We start from the raw sequence: 13,203 nt of genomic DNA on the forward strand, positions 1-13,203 counted from the left end.
ACCAAAATTCTTGTTCAATACTGAAATTCAGAAACAATAATTATCTTATATTCATCATTTTAAGTTCACAAAAAAATATAAATTCACATAATCACAGGTAGGTAAGAGTAGCTAACAGGGTAGCAGAAACAGTAAACATACTAGCACTGATACAGTAAGAGTCCAATACTACAGCTCTAATTTGGAAAACATTTCCATCAACTAGAGAACATGTGGCAGACATTTTATGGATTATTTTTTAAATGTTAAAAAAAAACACAAAAAAACGCTGATCTTATTCAGGGAATAAGGGACCTTTTTCTTTGCCAAAAAGTGTAATAGGAAAACTGAAAGGCCACCTGTGTCAGCCCACCCTATAGTATGAACATAAGCTATAAGAGTATTTTGGAAAATATCTTTAAACTGAGATGAGAAAAAAAAAATCAATATCAATACAGATTCCAAGCAGATGCAAAAGGCTTCTGTGCATGTTAGTGATTATGTGTGTGGCCTGTACAGCCTAATTTCAGATGCCTCACAAACTCAGTGTACTTTCTCTTTTATAAACTCTTTGGGATTAAAACTAGGACCTCATCCATATCAACTTTGACAATAGACACAAATACAGCATAAGCTAATCAAGCCAAACAAGTTTAATTTCCCCCCTCATAGATGGCTCTTTTAATCTTAAATGCCTACTGAATTTTATAGACATGCTACACTTAATATTTTGACAGTTGTTTATTAAAATTACTTTCCTAGGAAGTTCTATGAAACCAACAGTGTAGTTTGTATCAGAACTGAGGCGATCAGAGAGAAGTCAAGATGATGGCATACTTGCAGCAAGCAGACAACAATAGGAAACTCTTAGCACTCCCAGAGTTGCATCAAATTTTCCATGGACCGAAACTAAAATGAAATAGTTCAATTACTAAGAGGTAGATAAGTAAAATAAACAACTAATTTCATACAGTGAAGTTGGGAGAGAGTCATATGGACCTCATTCTGTTGTCTCCAAACACTGTATCGGAGAGGAAAAAGGAGCTGAATAAACTTTAAACTCTCATGTAGGGATGTATTGCTTGTGTGTCCCTGGCAGATGTGGAAAGGAGATGAAATGGGCAAGGGAGAATCAAATATCCCATCGCTGCAGGTTTGCTGAGGGAAAGAGCACTGCAAAGATCTCACATCTGGCAATCATTTGTCAATAGCTGGAAAGAGAACGGCAGGAAACTTTCTGGCTCTTGGAGAAGATGAAAAGACAAAAACCATGTGTCACACACACACACACACACACACACACACACACACACACATTCTGCAATGGTACAATGACTACTACACTTATTCTCCACCCCTCTTCTCCCCCCCTAAATTTAATGATCTTCAGATATACTCTACTCCGTGGTCAAAAACATGCAGTCACTTGACTTGTTAAAGCTGCAGTGTATGTACATTTTTCAAATAAACCCCAGGGCTGATGTTAGAAAATCAAAATCAGTCAAGCATAGACCGCCTGGTACTTTGGGCAGGAATCCTTGTGGTTTAGTCAATAAACAGAATCTGAATGAAAGACACCACAGTAACTAGACAGTAACGTTTTGAACAGTTCTTAACCTGAAGGGGGGTTGGGGAAGGCGGGTGCACTAGTGACCATGGACATAAGGTCCACTTAGATGGCTCGCTCTACCTGCAACATGACTGTGTTTAGCACAAGGTCATCTGCTGTTTCTAACACACACACACACCCACACCCACACCCACACCCACACACACACACACACACACACACACACACAGAATGAACTTGTATTTGAGGAATGTTGTGAATGAATTTGCTTGTTGTTGTTTTTTAAATAATTATACCTGTTTAATAGGGTGGGAAGGGGAAACCTCAGATTCTGTGTAGTGCATGTTGGTCATAATAATATAGAAAATTTGCTGGCTTCATTATGAGTTCATAAAAATGACCAGTTTTGCCCTAGCAGGTTTATTATGCAATAAAAAGTTTTCAAGACAACCCACACAAAATTAATTAACTTCTCCAAAATCATAGGAATTTAAATCTGGTCATGGTGATCGATAGACTTCAATAAGCAGCTTTCAGTTCACCCTTACGCTGCATTTAACTAGCAGCAGCCAGCCGCCAGGCTCATCCCTGTGATTCCATAAGTGAATGCTGCAGGTTGTTTAATAACCTGGCAAATTCACAGTAGCTTGTCAAATTATTACAGGAACAGTGTCATCACTAAACAAGCCTGATCACGGTTAATTACAATGCAGACTAGAGAGCAGCCACAATTGTTCATTAATTACAGGAAGCACCTCATTTAAATTTTATGGAAATTTACACTTGCACCCCGGTATGTCTGGGAAAAAAAAAGTGATCCTTCACGCATTCACAGAAGAAAGGAGTCTGTGGTTTATGAAACATCACAGTAAATTGTGTCTAATCTGGTACTGAAATATTGGTTCATTATTTACTCTAATTTTCTAAGCACTTTAGTGGTGAAAAATATCAAGTCAATCCCACATCTTGAATTCCCAACCAAGAAAGAAACTGTTGGGTTAGCTGTAACAACTTAATGCAGGATGAAGCACAGTTAGACTCAAAAAGTAACTTTTCTCTGATTGAAAATACAATATTTAATAGCAATTAAGGGAAGTCTAAACTAGAATAACCACTTCCTAGAAAACAACTACATCAGAGCACAATTTTTTGCTAATATCAGTTAACCTCCAAAGCTAAACAAAGTACACAGTTTCATACCCACTTCAAAAACCACTGAGGAAAATCAACAAAATTAGACAGTGAATCTAAGTCTTGATTTCCAGCTACTTTTCAAAGTTAAGCATATTAACACAAAAAGCCAGCAGATACCCTCGCAAAAGTCAAGTCAAACACAGACTTCCAGGATAAAAGTTACTCAAAACCAAAGATGCGTTCATGAAAGAGTGTCAGGGATCTTGGGATTATTAAGCAATAAAGTTGCTAAGCCATCTGAAATTTTAGGGATAGCAAAAAAGAGTGAAAAGGAAAAAGGTAAGAGCAGAAAGGAACTCCACCAGTCATGAGAAATTATGTCAGTTAAAATACAAAAGTAAATCAGATATGGGTGCACTGTATGTCTAAATGAAAATCCTTCATAGGAAAGGATATAAATAAACCATTGCTCCTAAATCGAGGTGTACAAGAGGCTGTTCTCAGAATCAAGAGGCCAAACAGCAAATCCTCTAGTGGATATAATGCCTGGCCGTGGGGGACAGCCTGAGATCCAAGTAGGAAAAATAGATGCCTCTGGCATGTATTATAGTGAGTTCCCTGGAGTGCAGAATTAGACGAAAAACTAAGAAATGGCTCGTTCCTGGGGCAGGGGGGAGGAAGACCAGAACACATGCCATGGCAAGAATGAAAGGACTCTAAGCGAAAAACTACTCCCAAAATTGTTAGTCGGTGAAGAACATTATTAAGTGTCAGGTTTTTTATGACTGACATAATATGGATATGTACCAGATATTATTAAAATGTATGGAAGCCATATTTAGAAAAGAAGAGGAAAAAAGAGAAGGAAATGGTTCAAATGGGTCCCAGTTAATCCACCAATTCACCGTACTTGACTATCTTTGAATAGAATCAACCTTTCCACTCAGTCTGCCAAAATAGTGTTGCAAAAGGAGGAGCCCAATAAAATGAGACTCATTTCTTTGCCCAGGGGCTTGGTCTTCTTTGCAAGGACCGTGCTGAATTGTCAACTCTACAAATGTTTAACTACCTACAACCAGGGTTTCACTTAAACCAGTAAATATACATTTTCTCTCTTGGTATGTTAAAATAATATGCTCCATTGGTCTCTTTCAGTTTTATTTGACGCAGTCACATCTGCAAAACCCATTGCTTTTTGCTCCATAACTCAAGGTTTACAAACAGATTATCCAACAACCACCCATGACAGACCATTCCAGGTGATGTGTTTGAAGAACATCACTCGTCCTACCCAAGGAGGTCAAGGATCAGACCACTCTCCATGAAAAGCCTTCCATCACTCTGCATTTGTGTGTCACACACAAGCTGTTAGCTTTCTAAAACTGGGAAATACATGATCATGTCTCATATGTGTCACACCTGCTTTTCTGTTGTACCATAGCCATACAACACCCGGGCAGTACCAGCTTGTGGCACAGCAGAGCTCAGGTGGTCTTCCCTAGGCCAAGAGCAGGTGTGCAGGAGATGGTATACTCTTCAGTACCATAAAAACTGAAACCTCCTCCTACCACCACTTCTACCTTCACTCCAACTGTGAAGAAGTCAATTTTTAAAACTATTCTCCTGTCTCATATGGGGTGTCTAAATAGTAAAAATGTTTTAAGACCAAGCTTACCATGCTCATCCCATCAGTCTGAAAATTTAGAAAGTGATGCCAAATGGAGTCCCTAAAAAAATATTATGTGTTTGCTCATGCTAGGGGATGCCATCCATGTTACAACTTCAGCCAGTATCTTTGCATTACTGGCACACACATCCCTTAAATCCTAATAGGCACATAAAAACAGAGCTAGGTCTTCGGCCACGATGTCATATTTACATTCTTAATCTGATATACACCAAACTACTTCTAATCTCCCAAGACCACATAACATGAACTGAATTCCAAGTAAATACTTTCACTGTATTAATAAACTTAATATTGTGTCCCAGGACATATCTCCTAATACATGAAAAGGGAAGATACTTATCATTAAATCATATTTTTCTATACAGTGCCCAGCTGAATGGCTTCTATTCTCCTGACCTGAGGGATAATAATGCAGGAAGCATGACTTGCTCACCATGTGTCTCCAGTGCCAAGCACAGTGCTGAGCACATGATACTTTTAAAAGATAAAAGCTAATATTTACTGAGTGCCCATTATGTGCCAGGCCCTTTGCTAACTACCAGGTAGAAGTTAGAACACTCACTCCTTATAATCACTTTGGGTGGTGAATCTCCATTTTATAGATGGGAAAACTAAAGCTTAGTTTGATAAAGTAACTTGACAAAGGCCTCACTGTAACTTTGTCAAGTGAGGCAGAAACCATGCTCTTATCCACTGCAGTATGTATCATTTCTTGAATGAGTAAATTAATTATCTCCAGTTACAGACAATTTATCCTGAAAAGGACCTCTCATTGCACACATGCTACCTTGGCTCCTCTTTTACACCTGTCTCAACAGTTGTCCAACTCCTGATGGCCCTGCTATACTTGTATGGCCTTCAGGGACCACTGTGTCTGTCACACCACCCCCAACTAATAAAGCAATAAGACTCCAACCTGGACTTCCAGCCTCTGGTCTGGCTCCTCCAGGTTTGGGCAAAAGTCTGCACCCAGCACTCTGCCAGCACATGCCACTGGAACCTGGGGGAACATGGCCAAGTTAGATGCTGGATGTGGAGGCTGCTGAGAACTGCACAGAAACACATTAGATCCAGAAAGAAGCAGGGACATCCCAACTGCAGGTATGAAACAGGCCATCATGACTCCATTGGTTTTTGACACTCAGTATGTCAAGTATATTGTAAATACCATGTAATCAAGTTTATGAACTACCAGAAGGTAAATTCCAAGAATAAAAGATATACAAAATTTTTATTCCCCCTTGTATCCACAGCATGTAGCACAAAGTAGGCATTATATAAATATCTCTGGATGAAAGCAGAGAAGGTTAACGTAAAGAGAGAAAGAAATGTAGAATCTCTTCTTGATACTGGTGACTCTTTTCCCCTCTGTCATTTAATTTGCTTAAGTGAGAGTGAAAAACATTGCATTCTATAATGAATAATATTCCTTTTCACCATTTAGCTGATCAAATTTATTTTTCCTATTCATGGAGTAGGTTAGCACAGACAGATTCTGTTTATCAATACTTGTTATTTATTTACTATCTCTAAATTTTATTGAAGAGGCTTATTTTATGTCTGTTTCCATAATAAAAATGATAAGAAAACAACTATAATTTAGAACATTTATCTATATCTAAAATTCTACACTGAAAGCCACTTAAGATTCCCTTTCAAAACTAAATTAGCTAATTAGTTGATCTCATCCCAAAATGTCACCTACTGTCACCTACTTACTTCATTTTAGATTTTTTCTGAGATAAAGACAAAAGGATTTAGATTCCACCTAAACCTGCTTTCTGCTTTTTAAAAAACTTCTCTGAATCACTACTCAGCATTTCCAAACATACACTATTTTTATGAATCATACAACTATGTAGTTCAGAATCTTGGTCCATCAATCAGCTTCACCCTGTCTTCTTTCCCCATCAGAGCCCACCTCTGCTGTTTTGTTCTGTGCTTTAACTCCACTTAGGATTATCTGTGCCAGTCAATTTTCTTTGCTCAGAGATAAGTTTTCAGCCAAGTATGCTGCCTTAGAAGGTATTTCCCTCTTCTTTTGACCCACAAATCAGTTCACTTCTCTAAATCTAAACAACTTTCAATAAAGTCCACTTTGCAAGTTCCTCACTGAATATTACTAATATTTAAAAAGAGCACTGAGCCGATTCTTCATTTGTAGGACCAACTCTCCAATTTCTTTCAAGTCCTGCATTCTCTCTTCTTGCCTATGTCCCTAAGGTGACATGGGCAGATTATCATCTTTCTTTGAAATTAACTGTTCTTTACCCACAAATTTCACACTGGAGCCCAAAAGGAGAAGGAAGAGAGTCACATTTACTGAGCACTTGAGGTCATGCTACCCTGTGGGCACCTTACATGCAGATTAACCTGTTTTTTTCTTTGCAACTTACAGGATATGAGCATCTCCATTTGACAATTCAAAACACAATACAACACAACACAACAAAACAAAACAAAACCAAGGCTTCAGTATAGGTAACTAGCTCGACAAGACTGAGAACAGGGGTGCCTGGGTGGATCAGTCGGTTGAGCACCCCACTCTAGATTTCAGCTCAGGTTATGATCCCATGGTTTATGGGTTCGAACTCCACACTGAGCTCTGCACTGAAAGTAGGATTCTCTCTCTCTTCCAGCCTCTCTCTCAAAATAAATAAATTGTTAAAAACTTTAAAAAAAAAGCATGAGGCCTCTTAAAAAAATAAAAAGACAGAACATATTTCAAAGAAGTTAATGAAAAACATGCAATAGTTGCATTTAGTGGCTTACATTCTAGAGGCATTTGCTGATGTTTCATATGAAAGAAATTACAAAAAAGACAAAGGAAGTGGAGAAGGTGTGTTATCAAGACCTACTACTTGCTTTGTGGTCTAGGACAACATAAGCAATGTGAAAGGAATTTAGCCTCTAACTTGAGGAATGAGAAAGAAATGGGGCATGGAGAAGAGCAGAGACACTGTGCATGTGTGTTGTGGCACATGCAGGCTGATGCTGATGCCACCCCTCAGCTGACATATGGAGGGGCACTAATGAGTTCTGCAACAGTAATTCTCCCTATGGGGCAATAGAAGAACTGGGGGAAAAATTCATCTTAGAATATTCCACAGGAAAAGAAAACCCAACACACAGCTTCCTATAAAACCTCAATATATATGATGAGTTAACTGATTAAAGCAGATTCCATGAGCCAGAATATATATATTGTAAATTAAGTGTAAATAATACTTTATTTTATGTACACAAAACAAATTCCCACTTACCTTACTAGTATTTGACTGTATCACCAATACTAAGTTTCTAGTTCCTTTTTACCACCCTCTGCCCCACAGAATACATTTTATAAACACTCTTGAGAGGAAAGGAGAAAGTTAAACAACTACAATTACACTCAATTACAACGTCAGACACTTAGAAATACACAGTTTCTGAGAGAGAACAAAAAGGTCTGTGAATAAGTTAGAAGAAAACAGTGCCAGGCTACTAGAGTGTTTCAACAATCCAAATCACGAAAAGAACTACACTAGGGACGTGACTTAGCACTCAAAAACTTAGAATCCTAGAGTTTCTGAGCAGAAAAAAAAGCCATCAGGATCCATGAAAATGGACTCCCATATTTTAAAGATTAGGAAATTGAGATTTAAAACAAAGCTGCAGCTTTACTAATGGGTTCACCATTTAATAATACTCTCCCTCCCCCTTCATTACATTTAGTGGCATTATCAGGTAAAGAAAAAAATTTTAAGGGGAAAACAAGCTATATCTGTTTCTTAATTCATCAAAATATACCAAGGAAAAACCAAAAAATATAAAAGTTGGTAACCTAATTAGTTTTAACTCTGCACACCTAGACAATTAGGCCTTTTGATTTACAACCCTCAGTAGTGAGACAGCTAGCTATAAGCGATCAAAAACATGACTGACAGATACAGCAGACATAAATTGTCTGGCTCCTTATTATCACTCCAGTTTAAATTAAGATAATAAAATATGGTGTGTACCTAACCATGGTTTTCCTGGAATATAAAATTTAAATTGATTTGGAGAACTCCAAATCTGCTTTCTTTCATGCTGGTGTTCTCTATAAGGATTTTCACAAATGTTTCACAGTGATTTTTATCTCTGAAAAATGGTAAGACTAAGGGGACATCATATTTTTTTATGCTTTTTTGCATTTTAGTATCTTTTGCTATTAAATAAAAACATTTATGTTAAAAACAATAAAAAATATTAAACTCATCGGCTAATATTTCTGAACAGTATGCCACAGGTTTAATTATGAGAATGGTAATTGTCTGGTACTCATCTAAATTTCATTGTGCTAGAACTGTAACAGGAAGTAAGAGGCCTTGAAAGGGACCCTCTAAAATCCCCTGGGTAAGCTGAAGCTGAGTGCATATCTACTCTCCAGGACATACCTCAAAGGAATCATGGTGTGTGAGAGAGCTATTTACAACTTACTTTGTGTATAATCAGCAGAAACAAAAGATATGACAACAAGCATAAAGGCCTCCCTCTCTTTCCTCCTTTCTCCCCTCTCAGGGGAATTCAGCAAGGGAGGGCCAGTGGGCATTCACTTCAGTGTCAAAAGGGCTTCCAGAAAACACATTTTCTGTGGGGCAGGGAGGAAATATGGCAGGCTTCCTATATACACACACACACACACGCGCGCGCGCACGCGCGCGCTCTCTCTCTATCTCTCTCTCACACACACACACACACACACACACACACTAGTTCTTTGTTTAGTGAGATCACACATAAAAATTGTTAGGGGCCAGACTTCTGAAAAGAAGACTGAAAAAGCCCCACAAGAGGAGTTACTACTCAAAACAACTGAAACTGAATGAGGCAGAAGGTGTGTGTACCGAATGGAAGAAACAAAGGGACACAGAAATGATAACTTGTGAAACGAAACATGTTACCAAGAAAAGGGATTACACAGTTTGGGATGCTTCTTGCAGAGTCAGAGCCCATTTGAAATTTAATTTCATTTTTAAACATGAAACATTCAGGTAGTCATTTGCCTGATAGGCACTATAAAAATCAGAGCCTAAATAAACAAACTAACTTCCATGTCAGCTCAAGACTCTTCAGTTAAGCTGGCCACAAGCCTGGATCAGTTCTGAAGTGTGTGTGTTTTGGTGACTTCAGTCTAGCAGTTGCAGGGATGAGGGAAACTATTTGAACCCATGAAAAACTTGGAAAAGAGTGGACAGACAAAATTTGTTTTAAAAAACACAGAGGAGAGAGAAAAACCAAAAAGAGTCCCATCAGAAGACTGAGGGACATGGCTGGGTACAAGCTCTGTCACATTCCAAGCCAGAGAGAAGCACGGATAGAATCAGCCTAATTTCAGTGGCTAGACAATGCCAAGCAGCAAGAGGAAAAATTACTCAGATAACACAAAGAATTCAGGAAGACCATTAAAGGAAACAGATTTGGCAATACGCTAGTCAGGAGCTCTTGTGAGAAAGAGCAGAGAAAGAAATAAATTAATTACCCAACACTGTAAAGATAAAGATGTACACTAAACACTACATTTGCTACAAACAAATGAACACAAAAAATAAAAAAGAGGAAGATGCACTAAGTTGCTGGATGTACAGATAACTTACATTCTAATTTTTCAGGCTACCATTTAACTAAAGGACAACAATCTGGGCCTAACCTTTCTGAGCTGTGGAACCCCAGCCTAAGATTCAGAAGGGAGAGGTACACAAAACCTAAAGCTCAAGAATGAAAATACTGCTTAACAATCAGAAAGGAACTGGTGAGTCGAAACAGTATTGATCCAGTCTCCAATACAGAATGGCCAGAAATATGCTAGTTCTTACAGAGGCCTTAGATGAGGCAGGGTTGTATCAATAGGAACACGGTAAGAATGAGAGACATATTACAGAACTGAGCAGGACAGAGGACAGTCCCCTCTAGAGTCATCTCAGAATAATGAACTACAGGATCAAGCGGCAGAGAGCAGAGAAGGGTCAAGGAAGTGATTCTGCTACTCAACAGGTTGACAGACATAGATGATTACTGTGGTGGGGGGGGCGGGGCGCACATCCTCTCAGGAGCAAGGTACCGTTTAACTGAGGTTCACTCTCCCTCTGCCTTGGGAGCTGGCCCTCTTGGGTGAGCCAGGGCCCTAGGCTCTGTGATAGGAGCACCTCTGCAGGCACAATTACAGGAGATTTTCACAGCCACAAACAATACCTTGGTTTTATACTGTAAATGTGGGATAGGATGTAAAAATCTTTCTTTGCTGGTGACACCCTGGAGAGCCTGATGGACCATGAATAATGTTGAAATTACATAGAATCTTTCTTCCAGAGCCCTCAAAGGGCTTTACACATAGTATTTATTTATTCCCCTCTCAGACAAATAAGAGAGGCGAAAATTTCTATCATACTCTTTTTAAACAAGAAAACTGAGGTCCATCACTACAGTCCTCCCCCACATTTGACAAATTGAGTGAAACTGAAATTAAAACAAAGTTCTCTCAACTACCACGCTAGTATTTCACTAGAAAAGCCTCCTACCATATGAGAGTTGGCTTATTTATCCAATTCTTGATTTACAGGGGTTTTAGCACTGAAGAAGAAAATGTGAATGAAGTTATTTGTAAATGTGCCATGCGGGCTTTACACTTAAAGTACAGAATCAGATTATTTTTCAACTGGTTTACAATCACTCTTGTAAATTGAGTATTTTGGAAATTTAACACTTCAGACTATTGCTTATGGGCATATACACCACATTGCCAAGTCTGACAAGTGACATTAAGTGAAATTTCAAGTATGCTTATATATGCCCTGGTTAAGTTTCCTTCTGTACTCAGGGCTCATCTCCAACTATCCTAAAGGCAGGTAATATGAAAAGAACATTGGCTTGGGAGTTAGAATTCTGCTTTAACCTCAGAGGCAGTAATTGTAAAGCTGATCAGTAAAATACCAATCCAGAGCCTTGTTTCCTGCATCCGTAAAATAGGAATAATTGTTTTTACTGTGTAAGGTTGGCTAGGTTGAAGGAGATAACACAGATAAAGCATGCAGTAGGGACACAGTACTAGTAAATGATAAGGGCCCACACACCCACCCCCAGCACACACTCTCATGAGAGCTGAGAAGTTTGAGACCAAGAGAGGGATTTGGGGGAGATGAAGTAAACCTCAAGTATCAAAGGAATAATATAAACAATTAGGGAAACTAAAAAATAATATCTATTCAATTAGTCTCAATTAAGGGCCAGGTCAATCAACTTTCAGAAGGCTTCCTAGAATGCTGTGTTGAGAAAGTCTATAAAGATCTGTCGAAACTGTAAGAGATTGGGCATTAAATTCTTCACTGGGGGAAGGAGCAAGAAGCCGCACATCTCACACTCCTGCCCCAACCAAGCCCTTCACAATGAAAACATAAGGCAAATTTCTGGGTACTCTTTCATGCTAGCGGCCTGACCTAAGAATTAAATATACAGAGCTTCCAGGAAACATAGGCGAATACAATCTGAAGAATCTCTACCCTTTTGGTGGGGGGAAAAAAAAAACTGAACAAACCAGCAAACGGATAGAAAAAACCAACAGTCTAGGCAAGTGGTTCAAGGTATATTCCTCATCCAAGCCACATTATTAGCATCAACTGGGAACGTGTCTGAAATGCCTTTGGGACTGAAGACCTGAGGCCCACTGTGACAAAACCCAGGGTGCTGCCCAGCCATTTGTTTATGCAAGCCTGCCAGCCAGGTGATGCTGAGGAGCATTAACATCGGAGAATCACTAGCCTAAATAAACAAGAAAATAAATAATAACTGGGAAGGCAGTTTAGATGATAACTTAGTTTTAGAAAATATATGCCTCTTGGGGCACCTGGGTGGCCCAGTCAGTTAAGTGTCCGACTTTGGCTCAGGTCATGATCTCGTGGTTCGGGAGTTTGAGCCCCACATCGGGCTCAGTGCTATCTCTCAGTGTGGAGCCTGCTTGGGATCCTCTGTCTCCCCTTCTCTGCCCCTCCCCCACGCACTCACGCTCACTCTCTCAAAAATAAACATGAAGAAAAAAATTGTTTTAATAAATGTTTAGAAAAAAAGAAAACATACGCCTCTTTTAAAAAGTAAGGAAGAGGAGAGAAGGAAGAAGAAGAAAGCATCAGGGCATAAGTTCCAGGGTGTCCCATAATCTTACTCTAAAGGGGGCTCTTAAGTAAGAAAGCCAAAATGAGTTAGCCATTGGCGCAGTGGTCTGTCCGACTCCACAGATGCTGCAAACATCAGAAGAGGATGATTTGGGGATAAACATTAACTTTAGCATTTAAACTGAAAGCACTTTAAAATGATCCAGGTAACCTTGAACTCAGCCACTGGGTTTGTTCTACTCACTCAGTTTCCCTCCCTGGTTTTCCACAGTGATCAAGAAGGAGGATAAATGTAACTACGTAACTATCTCTAATGAGGGGAAAGAGGCTATTTTGCGTAATGATCAGGAAGCCACTGAATTTTTTAAGTGGGGGGCATTATTTTTTTTTTTTTAAGAAAGGAATTTACTTTTGAAGAAAATAGGTGTGTTTTACTTGATCTCACTTCATTAGAGGCACAAAATGGTACAAATCAAAAGGGCTTCTTTTCTCCCTAAGTTTAACAATATTAAAGAAAAAAAATGTATGTGAGAAAGCAGAAAAAGGAGTCTGAGGGAGAAAATAAGATACAAGACTGTTATGTGCCAGACAGTGAGAAAACAAATATTACCCCCCCAAAAAACTCAATGTCTTAAGTTACCCAGTAAATCATCTCCATTAAACTTATATGGTTAAAAAAAAATTTTTTTTAGTAGCCATACATG

At 38.8% G+C, this 13,203-nt stretch overlaps 1 protein-coding gene across 16 annotated transcripts in view; it reads right to left on the minus strand.

Annotated features, from left to right (window-relative positions):
• Positions 1 to 13,203, minus strand: part of BNC2 (basonuclin 2) — a 427,090-nt gene that overhangs the window by 242,951 nt on the left and 170,936 nt on the right. For 11 of the 16 annotated variants that reach the window (XM_042964282.1, XM_042964281.1, XM_042964280.1 and 8 more), the window contains one exon: positions 5,290 to 5,373. The exons of the other annotated variants lie outside the window; for them this stretch is intronic. In XM_042964282.1, the coding sequence (XP_042820216.1) occupies positions 5,290 to 5,373 (84 nt within the window). The remainder of the gene's footprint in view (positions 1 to 5,289; positions 5,374 to 13,203) is intronic. 16 annotated transcript variants of the gene reach the window in all.

The sequence above is a fragment of the Panthera tigris genome, chromosome D4 (assembly GCF_018350195.1).
Source record: "Panthera tigris isolate Pti1 chromosome D4, P.tigris_Pti1_mat1.1, whole genome shotgun sequence".
Classification (NCBI taxonomy): domain Eukaryota; kingdom Metazoa; phylum Chordata; class Mammalia; order Carnivora; family Felidae; genus Panthera; species Panthera tigris.